The sequence below is a fragment of the Cucurbita moschata genome, unplaced genomic scaffold (genome assembly GCF_002738365.1).
Source record: "Cucurbita moschata cultivar Rifu unplaced genomic scaffold, Cmos_1.0 Cmo_Scf00012, whole genome shotgun sequence".
NCBI classification, from domain to species: Eukaryota; Viridiplantae; Streptophyta; class Magnoliopsida; order Cucurbitales; family Cucurbitaceae; genus Cucurbita; species Cucurbita moschata.
In genome coordinates, this window is record NW_019268528.1 from 1,907,046 (window position 1) to 1,928,081 (window position 21,036).

Genomic DNA, 21,036 nt, shown 5'->3' on the forward strand with positions numbered 1-21,036 from the left:
GAATTTTTACACGCGTTTATTATGGGATTCCAAATACCCTTTTTCTATAATACGCGTTTCATCCGTTATCGAAGAAAAAAAAAAAAAACTCTTTTAATGATCTGTTGGGTCAACCCGAAATTTTTGATTGGTTAGGTAGTGACGTAAATTCTATTTTTAGGTTATTTTTATCTTTAAATTATTTATAAAAAAAACCCTATTCTTGTGGTACGAAAAGAAAATAGAGAAGGATCAATGTACACTGTGAGAAAGTCCAAAAGGAAAGTCACAAGATCATACCATTGTGGAGAGTCATATTCATGTAGCCATGCCAATGGAAGGCTGAAGAGAGGTGGGAAAGTGTTGGATAAAAAGAAAAGTCCATGTCAGCTAATTTAGTAATATCATATCATTGAGGAGAGTCGTGTTCATCTCATAATTATATATAATATATAATTGAATATAAAATTTTTAAATTAATTAGTAAAAAAAACATTAAATTTAAAGATTATAAAAGAAAATATGAAAGAGTTAAATTATATATTAAAATAATAAAACAAAATAATAGAATAAATCATTTTTGTTTAAAACCGCTATGAAAGTGGCGTCCAAAGCGCGTGGAGAGCGTGCGTGAGACATGACGTGGAAGTTTAAAGGATGAAATGGGCGTAATAACTCCAAAAGTCTAGAATTCACTAGATACACCCAAGTTTACTTATTTTTTCACTACCAAAATATTTTTATTTTTCTTTTATTATAATAATCTCTAATAAAATTTTAATGGGTTCGTTCGTTTAAGAATATATATATAACCATTTTAGAGAACGGACTAGTCTATGGGTCGACCTATGCTTGGATCGACCTATGCTTGAATCGACCTATTGAACTAACCCAATAAACTTATTATTGATCCGACTCAAATGGGTTTGAAATGAACTTTAGATAATATTTATAAAATGGAATGTTTTCTTGACTTAATTTATTGAAGAAGTTTAATTTTTTTTTTCTATTTGAAGGGTACCATCTGTTGGATGAAAGTGTCCCACATTGGTTAATTTAGGGAATGAATTTATTTTAATCGTATTTTAAATAAATAAAAAAAAGAAGCTTTAAATAGATTATTTTTTTCTTTTTTCTTTTGGTTTTACTACATATTTGGAAGATTATCCATTAATCAAATTTGAATTAATTTTTGTATTTCTAAACTCTATTAAAAATAAGTCTTAAACTAATTAGTAGTTTTTTTTAGATAAAACAATGCTTTTAATAATTTAAATTATCCTAAAAATACAATAAATAATTAATTTTTCTATAAAAGAGATTAAACTGAAAATTAACATAAAATTTATACATTCAACTTTTTGAGGGAAAAAGCATATCACACTCATTGTATTCAAATTTGATATAGACCAAAAGAATGACCTATTTTTTATTTCAAGAAATTGATTCCACAAAACATACATATATATATATATATATATATATGAGAACAAATGGAAGTATATAGAGAGAGAGAGGGAGAGAGAGAGGGGGAGAGAGAGAATATATATATAGAGAGAGAGAGGGAGAATATATATATATGAGAACAAATGAAAGTATATATGTAGGGAGATAATATATAGAGAGAGAGAGGGAGAGATATAATATATAGAGAGAGAGAGAGGGGGAGAGAATCTATAAAGAGGGAGAATATATATAGAGAGAGAGAGGGAGAGGGAGAGAGAATCTATATAGAGGGAGAATATATATATAGAGAGAGAGAGGGGGGGGGGANGAGGGGGGGGGGAGAGAATCTATAAAGAGGGAGAATATATATATATAGAGAGAGAGAGAGGGAGAGAGAATCTATATAGAGGGAGAATATATATATATATATAGAGAGAGAGAGAGAGGGAGAATATATATATATATAGAGAGAGAGAGAGAGAGAGCAGCCAATCTTTAATCAGAGTATTTGGGGATTTGCGGACCAATCAATCCTCAATCAACAATGTACAATTGAGAAATTTTGAAGCCAAGAAAAAAAAAAAAAAAGAAAGATGCAATTAAGCAATGAGCAATACAGTATGAATATCTGTATCAGTACATTATGTATGTATGCATGCCATCACAAACATCAAATCCCATCCATCTTTCAACAATTGAAGCCCATCCAATCCCAAACCTCGCCCTCCTCTCCTTCTCTTCCATTCTCATACAGCTTAACAAACACACCCCATTCCGATTCAATTTGGACCAAGTTATGCATTCAGCCTCGACCTCACTCGAACGAGTTCCAATCGAAACCGAAAACCACACCCGTTTTCTCCTTTTATTTCCCATGGGGTTGTGTGAATTTTTGACAAACGTTGTGCAGATCTCTTTTTCTTCTCTTTCTTTTCTCATCATAGAGGGTGGTAAGGCGTGTAGCCTAACAAGCCACTCACATTGGTGACCACATCGCTGCACCTTTTTAAAAGGCTCAGCAGCTGCTGAGAAATGTCAGTGGGCGGCGGTGGTGTCATGGTGGGTGTGCGGTGGTGGCGGTGGTGGTGGTGGTGGTGGCTGAGTGTATTTCTAGGTTGTGGCAATTCCGAGTGCATAATGTTTGTAGTAGTAGTAGTAATGCTACGAGGGGGATTAGTGAATTGGGGAGGAATTAGGAGTGGAGGTGTAGAAACGACCTTTTGAAAGAAGTTACTATTAATATCATCCATTGCAACAGAAGATGTTCCACCATCTGCAAAATTATCATTGATGTTGTTGTTTCTATTACTTTCATCCCCGCCCAACATGAATTTCACTCGCGTCGTTCCTTTGCTGCTGCTGCCTCCCGTGCCGACACTCGGTGTTACACCAGATTCATCACCCGACGACTTCTTTAGGCATGATTTCAGCTGGACTGCTGGGAGTTGTGGAAGGGATGGTTGATGTATTACTGGAGTCGGTGCTCGTCCTGGTAACACCAATGGATCCTTCATCCTAAGGGCTTCGGTAGGATTGTCATCTGCTGCACTGCCCTTCTCGGATTCGGGTGCTTCAGTTGCAGGAGCTCCAACCTCTCTAAGTTGGTACTTCACGTTGACATTCCCAAATAAGGATTTGTTTCCCATTGCATACTTGTATGCTGCTTGAGCGTCTGGTTTGTAAAGGAAAACGACGCGGCATGTTGATGTTTTCCAGAAGATACGGAGCCCCGACTGGTCAATAGGCCCGAACCGACCAAGCCTCGCCTTTAGCTCGTTAGCAGATGGAAGTGATGTTTCGGGAGGAAACTTCATAACAAGCATGGTTGGATCAACTTTTCTCACTGAAGAAGGCTCCAACTTCTTCACAGAATCTCGCTTGACTGTCTTCAATGCTACAGATTCACGTTTCTGGCCATCACCAAGTTTCTGGGTAGCTTTTCTCTCTGATGTCAACGATTTCAAATCACCCATTTTCTTTGATTTCTTTGACGCAATTTCCTCTAGTCGATCCGATGGGACCCGTTTCCGCCCAGCTTTTGTGGGATCGTCATGTCTGCGTAAGAGTTTAACCGAGTTTGAGGACGACGATTCTCTAACATTTTCGCTCAAACTATCGATTCCAAGGGTAGCATTTGGAGATTTAGCTGCGCGAAGTTCGGTGGATTCAGCCTCGGATGGTGGTGACGAAACCAAACTTTTCTGATAAACAACTGACCGAAATCGCAGGAAGAACTTCTGAACAATCACATAGCAGTTCCTTTCAACCCCATAGAAAGGATCAAGAGCAAAGGCTTGTAAATCATTCAACAGTTGGGGCACGTCATATTCATCGCTCCCTCGCCCAAACGCTACGCCAACCTGATCTGATTTTTCTGCAACTTTTCCAACGAAGCTCCCAACCTTCTTTGAGGCCAACTGAGAACCCATTTCTGCACCAATGGCTCGCTTCTTCTTCTTTTTCCTTTTCTCCCCCATGAACGGAGTGGCAGAGGAGCTCATGTCGTCTGCTGGCCGTTTTAGAACTTTCAGTTTCACAACTCCTCCAACTGAACCACCTCCATCAGAAAACTTTGCACCAGCTGTTGAAGGTTCAAGGTCAACACGGCTGTCTAAATTTTTATCCAATGCACGGTCGCCTTCAAGGTTCAATGAATTACTAAGCTCAGGTTGTCGAGGAACTTCAGAAAATGTCGATATCGATATATTTTCCATCCCTGCATATCTCACTTCACCTGAAACATCAGCTTGGTCACAAAGAGGATCACCACCCACCAACAATCTAGGAAAGTCCCTCTCATTTGCCATATCCGAGGAGACTTCGCTCCTAGAATTGAGAACTTCGCTAGGTACCGTTGTCTCTTTCGGTTCCTCAAGACGAATAACTTCCTTATCAGAAGATGCCTCAACGATCATAGAATGTCCTTGGCTAACAACATTGGTGCCCACAGCCATCTGTTTGGCCTCAGTTTCATTGCTAGGTAAACTCAAATTAAAAGTGTCAATATCGGTACCAACAAACCCAGAGTGTTCAGTTTTTGTCAGTCCATGAGGCTTGACAGGGGTAGTTGGAGTCCTCTTCAAGAGAACGTAATCTCCAGCACCCACAGTGTCAGCGGATTCTGCAACAAGAGATAAGGGAAGGGTAGAAGTTGGCGGCTCCTGATTAGCCCCAAAGTCCTTGAAGTTACTTGGTGGTTCATCTCGGCGTTTGAGAAGATACCTGTCTTTCTTAGATTGATCCTTTAACTTCATAGGCTTTATTGCACTCTTCCCACCACCCAAGGCTTCTGCAATCACTAGAGGCCCACTCAAAGGAGCTGTTAAAAGTAAATCCATTAGAACCAAAAAAAGATGAAACACTTAAAAACACTTCCTAGTTCATAGATAATTAATACAGGTCAAAGAAGAGAAGGGTCTGATTGAACTGGAGAAGATGGACTTCAAAATTAAGTAGAGAAAGTTGATACAAGTTAATTCTTCATTCAAATGACCATAAAGTGGCAGCATAAAGTTATTGCCAAATCTATATCCAAAGATTCATGGCATCGCCCAATTGAAACAGAACACAATTCAGATATATGTACAATTTAGTTAGTTAGGAAACAAATGTTAAAGACATCCCTGCTATAATTCACATACAGAGCAGATGTTGATGATAAAAAGTCCAGAACTAAGCACCATACAAATGCTAAATGGCCACAAAATCTGTCTGACATTGTTTTTCCAATGATCCACAGAAAGGAAGGGAAGGGGAGAAAATTCATTCTAGTAAACTTTTACTTTTGGAATGAAGTTCAACACGTTGGTATAATGCCAAAAAGAACTGGAAGTACCCAAATATAGGAACATTGAGTGGACCAGTTTGATAATTTCTGAAGCTGGTTAACATTGTCCAGTAGATTAAGGAAGAAATGTCAAATACATGGCATGCATCAAGAGTTTAAATGAAACATTGCATACAGTGATGGCGGTGAGTTATAAAATGCTCCTCATCTATTAATAAATAAATGAAAGTTACAATCTGAGTACACAATTTACAGAAGTGCAGAACCACGCTTCCAGCGGTCATTCTCAACAGTTCTTTGGGTGTTCGGAGCATCCAAGATCTATAGAGTGAGTGGTCATTCCCATGCATAATTGCATGCGCACAGATTCCTTTTCAAATACTAGAACAGACAATAGCGGGAATATAAATCAAGAAACCATGATAAGCACAGAATTCCATTAATCTCCACATGCCTGAAAAAAGTAACATAATTTCTTCCAATCCACTATGAAACCAAGTCAAGCTGAAACCTATTTATTTCTGTTGTTGGGAGGGGAGGGTTGGACTTGCAATGACAGGGGAAGGTGATTTGAGGCATTGAAAACAACTAAGAACCTATGAACCCGGTAACTAAGTACCTCGAGCTGTTCGTCTATGCTGATCCAATGAAGCTACAGAACTGCGAGGGGGACGTCCAGGCCCAGATGACACACCAAATGCCTGAGCATATGTCTCATCAAACTCTTCATACACCGCTCTTCGATAACAAAAGACTGTAGCCTTGTTGTGCAAAAAGTTAATGCTTCTATGATCACCACCTCGTGGAGTCAATGCCAGTTGCTTGATGAATGATAGAGTTTCGCCGGGTTTAAAACTATCTCTCGATCTCTTGATCTGATTCCAAGAGTAAACACCTCCTGCCTCAAAATCTGGAACATCAACGGCAAAGTATCCCTCAACATTCGTCTGCCTAAAATTGTAACGATTCCTACACTTGCAGGCCAGACCAAGACCTCGTCTCCGACTCGCCTCATCAACTGCCTCTTCCACAGCCTTTAGAAAGGTCCTAGAAGTTGTCTGCCTAGATTTCTCATAATAATTAGGCTCGAATGGTATTAGCTCAGCTGGGTCAAACCATCCATAACTGCTATCACCAAAAAATGCAACCAAAACATATCCCTCCCTCCTGGTGCGTCGCACAGAAGGAGAAACCAAAGCTTCGTTAAAAATATGCCCAGGCCACCACGGATGAGACTTGACCTTTCCCCACACCAGATCCCCCGCCTCAAACCCATAGCTCATCGCCCTCGTAGTTGCCGCAGCAACCATTGCACCACTACTCTCATTCGCAACATAATCATCAAACTCAGACATTAAAGACTTGTACTGAGACGAATCAACCTTTTGATCGTTCATTGCATCCAAATGACCAACCGAACCATCAAATCTATCAGCTTCAGAAATTTTAACATCAACAAGGGAGTTCGAGAACTTCATATCCATACCTGCGCCTCCCCCTTCGCTATCCGAACTGACCAAAAACCTCACCTCCTCGGACGGGAAACCCCTAAACTCCGCAGATCTACCATTCCCCAACACCTTCCCATCAAAATCACTCCCCGCAGCTCCGGGATCTAGCTCCATCAAAGAAACCCTAGCTTCGTTAACAACTCCCGAATCAGAAGCCTTGCCGTCGTGATTCGAACTGTCAGCGACCTGCTCGAGAACTCTGACCTCCGCTGGTGACTCCTCGAGACCATCCGGTTTCTCCTCGAATTCAAAATCCTTGTTCATCACCGATATTACACGAGTCGAGACGAAATCATATCCTAAACCCTACAGAAACAACATCCAGGACGTGGAAGAAGAAGGAGATTAGCATAATTGCAGTGAGAAATGGGATGAAACAGAGATGAAGATTCCTGAAGAAGCTGAGAAAGTGCCTGGCTTCGAGCAAATCTAAAACCCTAGAAAGAGTTCGTGTTTGGACGGATAGAAACACTGAAAAATTTATGACGCTTTTATTCTGAGAAGACGACGAGATCACGAGCGCTTTTATATTTCAAGCGATGCCACGTCATATAAGGTACACGTGTCAATCATAAACTTAGCTCATGCACTTCCCCTTACATTTTATCGCACTTGTTATATTTAAAAAAAAAAAAAAAGGAATTAAATTTAATTATTTCTGAATTTTGTTGCCCTTTTTTAATTTCTCCAAAATTTATTGATATAATTTTAGAGATTATTGAAAATAATATTTTCTCCAAAATCAAATTAATTTTTAATGTAATTTAAAAAAGAACAATATTTTTGTATGATATATTGGATAAAAAAAAAAAAAATTACGGGTGAAATTTATTAAATTAAATCCAAAACACGAACACATGTTGCAATTTCTACCCATATTCAATATTCACTATGTAAAAAAAATCATTACATTAATGTCAACAAAATTTTAATTTTACACAAAATTAAGTCATATGAACGTGCGAGATGGGTAATTGAAGTTTTAATCGTATATTTTATATTAATAATTACGCATGAAAATAGTTTCATATTTGAAGGATAAAATTGACAAAGTTGATTAAAGTTTAAGATTAAATTCTAAGTATGCTCAATTTGATGAGATTGAAAAGCTATATTGAAGATGGATGTTACTTAATAGTATGGGGTTTAATTGATCTTCGATTTAATTATTAATAGAAAAAAGATCTTACTTATTAATATGCATGATCAGGTCTTTGAAGTTAGTTCATAAGTTTTTCAACCGAGTTCTTAATATTTTCAAGAAAGACAAAAAATTTCAGATATCAAACATTCTCGAAAATTTCTCTTAGATTTAAACTCATAATTAATGATAGAACTAGGATAGATATTTTATGTTTCCTACTTACACGAGCCCATATTCTTATTTTTTTTTATTAATCTATAATTCTAATCTTCCTCCCCAATCATATATTTTATGATGTCAGTATGATCCAATGTTGACGGTAATAAATACCAGGGCTTTGCAAAATTTGACTGATGAATGTTCTAAAACTGCCTTTTAAGGTAGAAATCCATTCAAATGTAAGACCAACAAAAAAAAAAAAAAAAAACGTTACACTAACAAACTAAATCGACTCAATCAACTCAAGTTTTAAATATATTTTTTTTCCACACACACATATATATATATCTTAGAAAAGTTGCTATTCCTCTTAAAACAATAGCCCTGCAAATATTGGTATCAAATTTATAATAACATTATTCTCACAAGCCATCCAAATTTGATCATAAAATACCAGTGGTGAAGGAACACTCGTTCAATCCGCTTAACATAGAATCATTCTCAAGAGAGAAACAATGAAAATGTGTATGCCTCATTATCATTATAGCTATATATATATTATGTTTGTTCACCTCAAATACAAAACCTTTGAAAATTTGGCAGTAAAAGAAATACACAGCACTGACATCTCAGACGTGTTTATGTTATAACACATTCGTTTGGGTTCCCTAATGGAAGGAACAAAAGACGAAGAAAAAAAACTAACAATCTTATTATCAGTTGAAGAAGAATTACTATGTGAAGGTGGGGATCAAATGTAACTGAAGGAAAATTGTAACAATTGTAAGCTAATGGTCACTAACCAATGTGTGGGGCTTGAGAAATCAGGCTTCTTCTGGAGGAGGGGATCCAGCCAGCCAACCCCACACACCACCTGAGCCCTGCTTCTGTTTTGCCCTCAAGGCCTCCTCAGAAGCTGCCTTTTGTCGCTGTAGAAGGTCGAGTTCTTTCTGTAATGTTTCCATTGTTTGGAGCTTCTGTCGTAACTCCACAACGTTGACCTGATGGGTAGTCGAAAAATAAGCAGATGACCAAAATATGAAAGCAACACAACTGTCGAGTATTATGTATTGACTAAGCGTGTATGCAGGTTGGTTCGTGTATGCAACACGACTGTCAACGTTGACCAGAACCAATAATTTCATTTTAAAAAAAAAAAGGGTACCTATTACTTTTTATTTTTAATTTTAAGGAACTGAACGGTTCAACTAGTGTTGCTCAATCTAACTGAACCGAGTAGATGCAATGAGTTTAGATTGGTTTTCTCAATATTGACCAGCACCTCTACATCTGACTTCAGCTACTAGCGTACAATGAAGGGAACTAGGGAATACAAACCTCAAGTTTGAAGCATCTCGACTGCTCAGCTGCAAGTTGCGAACGTACAGATTGCAGCTCCTGCAGATAACCAAGGAGGTCAAGCATTCAGTAAAGTCTGGATTCTACTGAGTCCCCTTCAATTCTATACCATCTCTAAAGACTCGGGAGATATTAACGATTGTATTTTCAATTTGGCTCTTTTTTTGGGGTTGTATTTTCTGTATGCCACTTCTATTGTATTCTTCCATATTTTTTCCTCAATGAAAGTTTTGGTTCTTCATACAAAATACATGGCTGTATTTTCAACGCAATGAAGCATTATTGGAGCTATCCCAGCGTACATTTTTTGCTAGTGTTCACCTTTTCACTTCAAAATATAATCAGTTTTCGGTAGAGAAATTACCTTGTAAAGCTCGGAATTACGGTTCTCCGCATCAGCAAACTCTTGCTTTAGTTGTAAAGAGTGTATCTTCTCCTTGCTGAGAGATGATTCCAGTTCTTCCTTCTCCGCCTTCAATGTTGCAATGAGTTCGTTTGTTTGCTCACTTTTGTTCTTCTGTTTCAAGTTTAAAAACATTAGTAACTTCTAGCATCCTAAAATTAGATTGCGATTCTTGATCAAAGTAATACGAAGGATAATCATGAGAAAAATGTCAAGATTATTACATTCTCGGGAGACGAGAGAGAGTTTCTATTTTTCTTCATTACCCAACAATATATATAAATTAGTATTTTCTTTTACTCAACTACTTAGCAATTTTCTAACTGTCCCTGAAGTGTTCTCTCATTCCGTAAAAATCGCTCATTGGGTACAGTTAACCAGGAATAAAATGGAATAGCTTCTTTCATATTTAGATTCTGAGATATACATGGTGCAAAATTTCAAGTGTTACAATATAACAGATCAGTACTTAAACTAGCAGATCTTAAAAATGGGAAACCAAAAGCTGAAAACATCATTTATTGAGACATACCAAATTCTCTGACTCTATGTTGTCCATAACAATTTCCCTAATTTTTCCTTCTTGTGTCCCTTCAAACTCGGATTCAACATCCCTGTTGGTGATATTATGCACAGCTGAAACACTGTCCGGCACAGAGGTCTCTGTCATCTTCGATTGCAGTGTTGATTTATGGCTTGGTTTGAGAACATTAACCTAAAAGCAAGATTCTGGGTGAGTTGAAGAGGGAAGTCAGCAGACAAAGCAACGCTAGATATTACCATTCACCTCATTGGTATAACGTCCATTGTATCCTCCAAATGCCACGAGGATGTCTTCACCACCATAGGAGCTTACAACCAAACTAATTCCCTGTAAGAGATCAGATGGCATTTAATAACTTCAATGGCTGCAGTGAAAAGTATATCAGTATTGACAGTGAGATTCTTGATTGACATTCTCCCAGGAGAAAATATGGGAACTAATTAGTTTCCATGGTTTAAGATAAAAGTTTGAGGCACATCCTTAGTTAATGTGATGATGGGGCGAGTGGTGAATTGGATAGAAGAATTGGCACCTCACTAGCAATAGGAACACGCCCTTGAACAGATGTTACAACTGACCAAACAAGCGTAGACATATTCAGCACAACAGTTTCCGAGACCCCTGCAGGAAATCAAGAGGATGCGATCAGTACTTAGTAGTGGAGTATATGGTGACTTTTTGTGATAACTGATAAGAGATCCAAAAATCTTTATTCAACATCATGGAGACTTGTGATCTTCAGATACTGCTATAACCTACTTGAATGAAATTTAATTTCACGACAATAGAAGGGAAGAAGGGCACATCTGAAGAAGCACCTCAAAAAAGGCTACCTTGATGTTTGGAATCTTGAAAATCCGTTGCAATGTGATTGCAAGGGAAGAGATCTATTCTCAAAGAAAGGAAAGCACGTACTTGGTCCTTGAAAAAATCACTTCAACACATTTTTATGGCTTCCATTAAGAGTTACTCCCCTTCCCTCACCAAATGGTTAATTAACTAATGGGATGCATCCCCATCCAGGCACACCTATATTTTCGTGAAACTCTAGTAATATAACTCAACAGTGGTTACTTTTCATCTCTATTTCATGGAAAGCAGTAAATCTTCTATTATTGCATCTTAACAATTAGGAGGTAATTAAACTACCCTTTACACTATATACTCGAAGAACTTCTACCATCCATGTAGAGATATAAAAATGAATTTTCTTGGTGAAACTTGCAAAATGAACTCACGATGATTAATTTTTGTATCTTATTACGGGAGAAAGGGAAATTCTCGTACTAATCACATCTAAATAATTAGGACGTACTAAATATAAGCTAGGTAGATTATTTACTTCAAACACTAATGTCTCCTACCTCATTCAGTTTTGAGGCATTGTTAATCTGGTAAGTTGTACATCCAATGAAGAAAACATTCCCATTTAATAAATCCACCTTTTTCATTTTAGCTACTATTGCTTCCAGATTTGTTCACGTAAGGAGATTATCCAATGGGAAAAGGTAAGGATGATTGTTGAAAACTGTAAGATAGCAAAAAAAAAAAAAAAAAAAAAAAAAGGACAGGTACATACCATTCTTGTTGTCACCACCACCAACAATGAACCAATTCTCTCCAACTGTAACACCTGCATGTCCAGCTCGTGGAGTTGGTATATCACCTTGTTGTGTAGGTCTTGACCATTCCATCTATACAATCAGAAACCCATAATAATATTCAATACATATAATGTTCACCATATATCATCAATAAATACTGGTATAAATTGATATTCTCACAGCTTGCAAATCAAGAACATGCAGATCATTGAAGCAAGTAGCATGTGAACCCCCACCGAAGATGAGGAGATAGCGTTCTGCATGTACTGCAGCAGCATGATCAGACCTTGGAGAGGGAGGAGCCCCGCTGCAGTATTGTCATCACAAGTCAGCCAAAGATAGGAATACTTCTTTCTGTTAACCGAACTTTAAATGAGATAGATGAATGGATATATAAGAGCATAAAAAAAAATAAAAAAAATAAAAAAAATAAAAAAAACAATCCCGAGAACAGAACAGACCACACGCTCAATTAAAGAAGGGGACCCCAGTCCAAAAGAATAAAACTAAGCCAACAATTAAAAAAAAAAAAAAAAAAAAAAAAAAAAAAANACAATTAAAAAAAAAAAAAAGAAAAAAAAAAAAGAAACTATATTAACACGCCCCCAACAGAAGGAATACTTCATTCTATTGGAACTAATCAAAATTCAAAAGATACCAAAATCCTCCATAATCTCCGAGTATTGTCAGTTTTTAGGGTACAAAACAAAAATAAATAAATTCAATCGTAAATGGTTACTTGTTCCCACCCAATCAAAATGTAAACGTGAAAGAAACGTACATCTCCCTTGGAAAAAGGAGTACGCTGGAATATTTTCAATTTTCTTACACTGCATCAATTTCATCCCAGGTCAAGGTTTCAAGGTCAAGAATGTGCAAGTCATTCAGAAGAGTTCTCTTTGCATCTTGCCCGCCAAATATAACCAAGCTTGTTCCAACAAGAGTCACCGACTGACCACCTCGGGAAACCTTCAATTTACAGATCCCAGATAATTTAAGAACAAATTTAACAGCTATAAAAGGACGCCAAATATCAAGGGGCTTTCAGTGAATTACTAAACAAAAAAAAAAAAAAAAAAAAAAAAAATTGCAACCGAAGACGGTTTCGTAGTTTAGCATGCATAGTCTATTCTCAAAAGCAATGCCAAATAAAAATCATGGATGGCAGAAGACCATCAATTTTATTGCACCCTTACGAGAAAATGATAAAATCCAAAAGCTGATTTTGAACTTTGAAACTTAAATGACGGATGAAAAGCAGCATAAATGTACATGTGGATATGAGTTCTACGTCAACAGGAACAAGTATCAACATTCAGTTCTTCAGTATAATTTTCTTTATATAATATTTTTGATAAAGAAGATCACTGAGACATACCGGTGGTTTTCCGTAAGTCTTCAAGGTAGACCAATTGGAGGTTTGTACATCAAAAACCCTAACTGTAATGAGAGAAGGGTAGAGAATTTATAGCTTTCCCATAAGATGACGATCGTCTCTAATAGATCAGGAGAAAATAAAATATTTGTGGGAGTTCTTGCTAAGGACTTCCCTTGTAGAGCGAAACATAAAATACATAATTTAACAGCGAATAACTTAACACAGCCCTGAAGGTATGTTCCAGTAATTTATCCACTAAACTTGAGGTAAATAACATGGCGAAAGCACTAAATTTGTACCCTGAATAGCTTCAGAGGGATCCTTTGTATGACCAGCTATTGATAGAAGTTTGTTCTCCCATGATATCTACAGTCAAACAAGGTTGATTACTAACTCCAGAAATTCGATGTTATAGCAATGTTGATATCAACATCAAGTAAAAAGATATTGTGTCACCAATAATTGCTATAACATTTTGCAGTATGAATATGGCAGAGATAGGTAGACCTATCTGGAAGAGCATTATGACCGTATCTACAAGAAAACATCTGTAAAATTAAAAATAAATAATTGTGTACTGACCAAAGAATGACCAGCACAGGGGGTTAGCTTTTCAGGAGGTGATTCCGGTGACTGGGTCTTAGCCTCAGGTTTTGTCCATGCCCAGCTTCTCAGATCCAAAACCTACATGTGAGTGCAAGAGTTTAAAAAAAGGCCTACGTAAAGAAATAAACAAATTGTTGCAAAGAGGGTGCAGGTGCAGATTAGAAAATAATCTTAATATCATCATTTGAATTGCCCATGACTTCCTGTTTTCTGTTCTATTTTTTCATCAGACAAGAAATAATCAATTTTAACATTGACTGTCGACAGAAGACAAATCATAGATTCCACCACCCAGTGAAGAAAATTTGTCTTGGAATAAAAATTCTGAAGAAAAAAAAGTAAGTTATATATATGTATATTTCTTTTAATGGAAAAGTTGCAACAAGATTTCATTCTTAAATCAATTTTTTTTAATATCTCATCTATTCCGCATCTAGAACAGAAGGAAATACACATTGCACCAAAGTCAGAGTTAGAGTTAAACAATGACCCAAATTCTGAAATGACAAATTGCACGAATGCAACAAAAGCATGTAAATGTTTTGCTTACATGAAGATCATTGAGATAGCGACCATTGTGGTTTCCTCCAAAAATATACATCTTGTTCTGAATAATTGCTGCTCCATGCTGAAAAAGTAAATACTCTTTGTTTAGAAAATGACATGGTAGAAGATCATATTCTCAATGAGTTGAAAAACGAACGGCCAACCTCATATCGTGCTTTCGGGCGCAGACCAGATACTGGGGGTGAAATCCACTGATCGTAGACAACGACAGAGCCAAGACCTTCCACAAGAACATCCTTATCCTGAGTTTCAGGGAGGCTTCCATTTTCTGTTGATATAGTCTTGGTCTCAGGGATTGACTTCCCATTCTCAATGACGGGCTCAGCTTTTGCGTCATTCTAAAAACCAAGATAGCTATAAGTTTTGTTATCTGGAAAACGAGTGAGAAAGAAAGGTGATATGAAAGGTTTATTATACTTTAATTTTGAATTCATATTGATGTCTTTTTATTTTAACGTTTTTACATTTTATTTTATTTTATTTGAATGGAATTTAATTACTTCAGAAAAAAAAAAAAAACTAAGTTTTCTTTAAGAAAAAGGAAAAGATATACCAAAACATGCAAAAAATACAAGCCAGCATAAGAGGCCAAAACAACCCTTGAGCTAACTAATTTACCCTAAAACTTTACTTTAGTTCAAAACCATCAAACAGAATAAGAAAAACCAACACCTGCAAAATCAATCTCATCTAACTACAAGAATATGCAAATTACTGGCCTCCAATCTGGAAAAGAAAAAAAAAATAAACCTAATTAATTTGAAGATATTAATTGCACCACTTACTCAGTTGGAGCAATCCATCATTAATTCAAGTGTAGAGTTTATATTGATAACATTGAAAATTCAAAGTTAAAATTAACTCACTCACGTAAGGAACAATTGAGCTTCTCTCTAAAAAAATTTAATACCTACTAAAAAGGTAGAAAGTTTAAAGCGTTGTAAAAAAACTATCTTTGTGTCATTATTTGAAACTATTTCAAACATCTATCAAATTTAAAAAAATTGAAGTTTTATAAGGTAAGTCAAACATTTAGATTCTTTTTTTTTTTTTTTTTTTTGTTAATAAAACAAATTTTTAAAAAAGAAACAGTGACAGTATAAGGTCAAGAACGTTAGTGAATTAATTGTACAAATTTGGTCAACTGGGAAAAGTAAAAACAAAACATGAAACCTGGCGCAAAGGAGAAATTTAAATGTTTCACCTCTTCACGCCAGCTTCAGTATTACCTTAGAAAAATATGCAAATATATCTTCAATGTACCCTAATATATCAAAATTAAATTAAAAAAAAAAATCTTAAATGGTAAAATTCGTAATAGAGATTCCATAGACTCACATTAATTTGAACATCTAAAACTGGCTCTGGCTCTGGTACAAAGCCGGATACTCTTGAATACCAACCTGGCTCTTCTTCCTACCAAGCGCAAACAATCATTAATTAATTAAAACAAGACTACAACAACAAACTTGAATTTTTGGTGGATGATTGATGCAGACCTCCAATATTTTCACAAAAAGGCGCATTGCTTCAACAGGAGCCATATTTCCAAGCCCATTCCAGCTGCAGAATTCCAAATAAGTACCTCAGAAACTCTCAACATGGTGAAAGCGCCCATAATTATGCAAGTTAATTAAAAAGCATGTTATAAACTTCTATGCAACCTAATTGCACTGCCTATCCAAATATCTAAAGGATGATTAGTTAACTGTTGACACAAAAGTAATCACTGACTCGGGGTGAGAAAAGAGGTTAATACAATGAATACATCATAACACAACCAATCTACAAAGAAGGTAAAGCATGAACAATAATGAAAACTATCTGGTTGCAATGACTACCATCAAATACTAGACCACCAAACCATAACCATAAATATACAGTGCATCAATTTACTAAGAATAAAAAGATTGAACAATAATATTTTGAAATAAATTATCCTTAGGAGCATCAATTCATTGATGCCAAAAGCAGACAAAATAAATTTTGACAAAGAAACTGCTACTGATCATGTGGTACACTGGCGTAGCACTAAGAGAATTGCAGAATAACTTCCAAGTAATGACATGAGTTTTAAAGAGACAGTATTTCATTCTGCCTTTAAAAGGGTTAAAGACCCTCACAAGGAACTCAGCATAGCAACTACCCATTAATTAGTAGCATTGATCTGATACCATAACTATCCCTCTCCAGAAATTGCTTCCTCCTATAAGCCAGAGCCCCCATACGATTCAATTTCAAGCACTTACAGACATTTTCTACTATAAGATATCAGAAATGGAACAAGAAACGACCAACTTCTTTTGCGATAATTTCATTATATTGCAAGTACCAAGATGACAGAGTAGGTAACAATCGGAACGATACTAAGCCTCATCTATTCAGTATGTTGTTTTTTCATGTTGATTTAGATATTAAGGCATATATAACAGCATGAGAAGGAAATAAGCAAACAGACCTCTTCCATTTGCTTTTCTCCATTGCATGCCAACTACTGGGTTCAGGTACATTACAACGTCCTACTGTAGCCTGTAATAAGAATAGTTAAGAGTTGGATGGTATCCTTACAATAACTCAGGATTCGCTCAAATAAAGTTTGAACTTGGTGGGGATACACGCAATAAACCCATTCAGTAAGACAATCAGGTCATGACATACATTCATCGTTCCTCATAATTTGCGAATTAAGTAAGCTTAAACCCGATCTATATCCTACAAGCATCAAGCATGTCAGGAATCAATCTTCCCAAACATAAATTTAAACCGTATCCTCAGATCCAACTAAATCATGAACCTCTAAATTCCATAGCTCGAGAATTGGCAATCTAAACTTACAAATCAACACCGTGATTCAGCAAATCTATAAGCTCACATTTCACCAGTAATGCAGAAATAATTTTCTAAAGAAGATTCCAGCTATCTGGAGATGAGCAATTGAACCTCGATTCATAACCAGAATGGGCATCGCAATTCGAACAAAATACTAAATCAAACATGAAAAGACCGTCGCTAAACAAGTCCAACAACCAGCACAACTACGCCTCCGCCATTCCAGAAATCAAACACAAAAATGCAGCCGAAATCACCCCAAACATGCACCAATCTCAAACCCAACCAAACTACAGAGGACCAAACACCGCTAAGTAACAGGTGTAAGAACCCGTAGTCGTACCTGCTGATACAAGCCATACAACAACAGAGCAGCCTCGTCAGAGAACCTGGACCTGATGGCCTTTGAAGACGACTTCGGCGATCCATCAAAACCGGCATAAGAGGCTGCGGCGTAGAACCGGTCGGGATATTGCAGCCCGGAGCTCGCCCTCGCCATCGCAGCCATTTCTTCTTCTTCTTCTCTGTAAGTCTACAAATTGGACGTACAAACAAGAATTCAACACAAAGAAGAAATGGAGATGGAGACCGTTTGGTGCCAACAATTTTTTTTTTTTTTTTTTTTTTTTTTTTTTTTTTTTNGTGCCAACAATTTTTTTTTTTTTTTTTTTTTTATTTTTTATTTTTTGAAGTCCTAGATCTGATTTAAACTTATTTTTGTTCTTGCTTTCTTCCTTGTTACGGTCTGGATCTGTTTCTTTTCTATCACGAGAGTTTGGTATTGATTTATTTTTTAAAAATAAATAAATGTGGAAATTAAATAAATTGTCTTTTTGTCTGTGAATTTTAGGGGAAAATAGATGGCGAGTTAACTTCAGCATTGACCATTCAATTTCATAGTTTCTCATTTGTTTAGTTGAGTGAAGGAAGCAATATATATTAAATATGAGATATTCGTTGATAAATTCATTTTAGGTCTAAATACGGAGTGTATTTATTATAAAGATGTTCATTTAACTCGGGCAATTTAGATCTCGTGGAAAATCCTCGTTTAAACGGAGATTAGAGGAAGGAATTGATAGATGTTTTTTTTCTTAATACCTAAATGGAGTCAAAGACGAAAGATTATATAACTCGTCTTCATCTTCTATCCTCGTGTGCTTTGTATGTTTGAATGTGGTGCATGGTAGGGCTTGGACTAATATTGAAAGTAATCATATACCCATTAGGGACTAAGGACATGATGATGCCAACATTGATATCTTTGTTCGACCGGTAAGATTAGGTGCTACTAGTGGCTCATTAACATTTTGACCACGATAATCCATAGTGAAGTTGGTCAATGGTGGAGGCTCATTAACATTTTGACCACGATAATCCATAGTGAAGTTGGTCAATGGTGGAGGGTCAAGTGATCGTTCAATTTTGAATCATTAACCAAAATGTCATATGTTTGAATATCATTAACCAACTTTGAATCAATTAGTCTCTATCATTCGAGACCTCTCTCGCCCCGACGTTACTCAAATATGATAGACTGAAAGCAACCATGGAATGATAGCCTTTTGATCCTACAATATCTGGTGGCTAAGAAATCTGCAGAATTTTAGTACCTTGAGTAGGTGAATAGCTGACCAGGATGAGATTTTAAAAACAACCCACGGTAGTTGTCCACCCTGAGTTGCTGGCAGCTCTAATTGTGCAACTCGGGCAATTTTCTTTCTATTTCTGTATAACAAATGACAAAAGGATATATATTAGATAGTCAGCAGACTGCAACAACCAAATCTTGTAAATCAAATTCTTGATTCTTATCATCTAACAAAATAGACCCTTCAGAATTCATACAACTAACCCACCGCTAGTGGATATTGTTTTATTTGGGTTTTCCCTTTCAGACTTCCCCTCAAAGTTTTAAAAGTCTAGGGAGAGGTTTTCTCACTCTTGTAAATAATGTTTCGTTCTCCTCCCCAATCGATGTGGGATCTCACAATCCACCCCCTCGCAGGGCCCCTGATACTCGTTCCACATTCCAATCGATGTTGTTCTCATCTCCAATCGATGTGGGATCTCACAATCCACCCCCTTTTGGGGCCCAGCATCCTTGTTGGCACTCATTCCTCCCTCTAATCAATGTGGGATCTCACACTTAACCTCTTTACTCGGGTTCATGGGAGAAGATGATAGACACCTGTTCTTAGCTGCAGTTTCCTGCTAGCTTCATATTTAATAGAATGTATCATCCTCATTTGTCATGGCAATGAGGATCGAATCCTAAATCTAGAACTCTGATTAACCTCTCAGCAATCAAGTTACTAAACGAGATATGAATTTCACAAAGAGGAAGCAGTTTCAGATATTTTGGAGAAAGCAAGTGACTGATGCATTCGACTAAGATCAGACATAGTAAACAAAAGAAAATCAAGAAGTGGAATTCAAAGTTTGAATAGTTAAGTAATCCGATCAACAAAAGCTTCTATATATCCCCATCCGTCATCAACATCAGGTCCTACCCAGTAGCCAGCTAATACCAAATTCCTGGAACTAGAAGAAACTATTCCCCAAAAAGGTCTTGAAGTTAACCGTACTGGATGGCAGTTTTCCCAATTAGATATGGATTTATTTGTGCAACAGGATAGCACAAACTTCGAAGCTGCAAATGCAATGCATATTATCAGCAATCCAAAATTTTCTCAATCTAGTAATGATATAATAAATGGGTACAAGACTATATTACATTAGTAGTACAATTCTCAATCATTACCTTTTCTAGTTTTGATCAATTTTACAGTGGAGCAAGATGAACAAAAGATATAACTAAAGAAATTTTAAGTTAAAATGACTCAAAATGGTTGTGATTTCCACTAATTATTGATCATAGAAAAAATGAGAATCAAACCTGTTCCAGCTCGCCTTGGAACTACTGTGACTTTAGCCAGTTTCCATGGTGGCATTTCCTGACGCATCGTTCAAAGATAAGTAGGAAAAACACGTCAGTGTGCGATCAAAATCTTGAAATCTAGAGAAATAAACAGCCATTCTTATTTCTTCAATCATTTTCCAAGCATTTTAGTATTAACGACTGAGCTTCAGACAATAATTTTCACAACTGGACTGATGTTTCGAAGATGCTACTTACAAAAATTGCAGTTGGAAATGGAACTATGTATGAAGCGCGCCAAATTTGCTCATTAATCGATCATTACAACGAAATTAGAACATGCTCGCTAATCCTTATATAATCTCACAGAACTTAATTTTCTAACGATAATCTTTCCAGAAGAAAGAACTATTCACCCTATCAATCCATTTTAACACGGATAATCACCAAACACTTTCCAGACATCCAAACAAAAATGTCCAACCAAAAACAATTCTCAGAACTCAGTTTCTTATGGCCGGTCCACCTGAAAGCATAATGCGAAACAGAAAAAACGCATTCGTCTTACAAATGCTAGAATATAACAGCAAGGTCAATTGCAGCAACCTAAACAGGCTACCTCGAATGAAGCTCTCCGTTACGTTGAACATTAGAAGAATCAGAGTACATATTGAAGAAAATTCCGCAGCTACAGACGTGATTAACGAGGGAAGGCGTTTAGAAGCGGAATTTACCTTGAAAATGACCTGTGGAACGGAGAAGCTCAGAGAAACGAAACTCGCCATGAAGGCAGCAACGAAATTACAAAACCCCCAAGTTTTTGGGTTTGCCTTTGCCGC

At 36.6% G+C, this 21,036-nt stretch overlaps 3 protein-coding genes across 4 annotated transcripts; all 3 read right to left on the reverse strand.

Annotated features, from left to right (window-relative positions):
- Positions 1-1,956: 1,956 nt before the first annotated feature.
- LOC111450395 lies at positions 1,957-7,209 on the reverse strand. Its single transcript, XM_023090490.1, has 2 exons — positions 5,832-7,209; positions 1,957-4,744 (listed from the first exon to the last, which is right to left on the reverse strand). The coding sequence occupies exons 1-2, from the start codon at positions 6,985-6,987 to the stop codon at positions 2,364-2,366; spliced, it is 3,537 nt and encodes a 1,178-aa protein (XP_022946258.1). The 5' UTR covers positions 6,988-7,209; the 3' UTR covers positions 1,957-2,363.
- A 1,332-nt stretch (positions 7,210-8,541) lies between these two features.
- On the reverse strand, positions 8,542-17,956 carry LOC111450649 (acyl-CoA-binding domain-containing protein 4-like). 2 transcript variants are annotated; one of them, XM_023090875.1, is made up of 18 exons: positions 17,660-17,956; positions 16,946-17,016; positions 15,987-16,050; positions 15,826-15,903; positions 14,631-14,825; positions 14,471-14,548; positions 13,897-13,998; positions 13,614-13,680; positions 13,315-13,376; positions 12,766-12,905; positions 12,117-12,243; positions 11,912-12,026; positions 10,865-10,953; positions 10,576-10,659; positions 10,321-10,503; positions 9,750-9,899; positions 9,365-9,424; positions 8,542-9,027 (listed from the first exon to the last, which is right to left on the reverse strand). In XM_023090875.1, the coding sequence occupies exons 1-18, from the start codon at positions 17,822-17,824 to the stop codon at positions 8,851-8,853; spliced, it is 2,007 nt and encodes a 668-aa protein (XP_022946643.1). In that variant the 5' UTR covers positions 17,825-17,956; the 3' UTR covers positions 8,542-8,850. The 2 variants fall into 2 exon arrangements, with proteins under 2 accessions (XP_022946643.1, XP_022946642.1); XM_023090874.1 differs by having other exon boundaries at positions 9,750-9,902; positions 17,660-17,955.
- Positions 17,957-19,670: 1,714 nt separating this feature from the next.
- LOC111450562 lies at positions 19,671-21,020 on the reverse strand. The gene is made up of 3 exons (XM_023090758.1): positions 20,932-21,020; positions 20,216-20,273; positions 19,671-19,969 (listed from the first exon to the last, which is right to left on the reverse strand). The coding sequence occupies exons 1-3, from the start codon at positions 20,980-20,982 to the stop codon at positions 19,767-19,769; spliced, it is 312 nt and encodes a 103-aa protein (XP_022946526.1). The 5' UTR covers positions 20,983-21,020; the 3' UTR covers positions 19,671-19,766.
- Between the last annotated feature and the right edge of the window lie 16 nt (positions 21,021-21,036).

Excerpts from the sequence above, each read along its gene's own strand:
- LOC111450395 (XM_023090490.1), bottom strand. The coding sequence starts at position 6,987 with ATGAACAAGGATTTTGAATTCGAGGAGAAACCGGATGGTCTCGAGGAG. Across the intron at positions 4,745-5,831 it reads GCATAGACGAACAGCTCGAG|CTCCTTTGAGTGGGCCTCTA; the intron begins GTACTTAGTTAC and ends TACTTTTAACAG.
- LOC111450649 (XM_023090874.1), bottom strand. The coding sequence starts at position 17,824 with ATGGCTGCGATGGCGAGGGCGAGCTCCGGGCTGCAATATCCCGACCGG. Across the intron at positions 14,826-15,825 it reads TTTTAGATGTTCAAATTAAT|AATGACGCAAAAGCTGAGCC; the intron begins GTGAGTCTATGG and ends CTTGGTTTTTAG. Across the intron at positions 13,999-14,470 it reads GCTATCTCAATGATCTTCAT|GTTTTGGATCTGAGAAGCTG; the intron begins GTAAGCAAAACA and ends ACTCACATGTAG.
- LOC111450562 (XM_023090758.1), bottom strand. The coding sequence starts at position 20,982 with ATGGCGAGTTTCGTTTCTCTGAGCTTCTCCGTTCCACAGGTCATTTTC. Across the intron at positions 20,274-20,931 it reads TTCCACAGGTCATTTTCAAG|GAAATGCCACCATGGAAACT; the intron begins GTAAATTCCGCT and ends ACGATGCGTCAG. Across the intron at positions 19,970-20,215 it reads TCCAAGGCGAGCTGGAACAG|CTTCGAAGTTTGTGCTATCC; the intron begins GTTTGATTCTCA and ends TTGCATTTGCAG.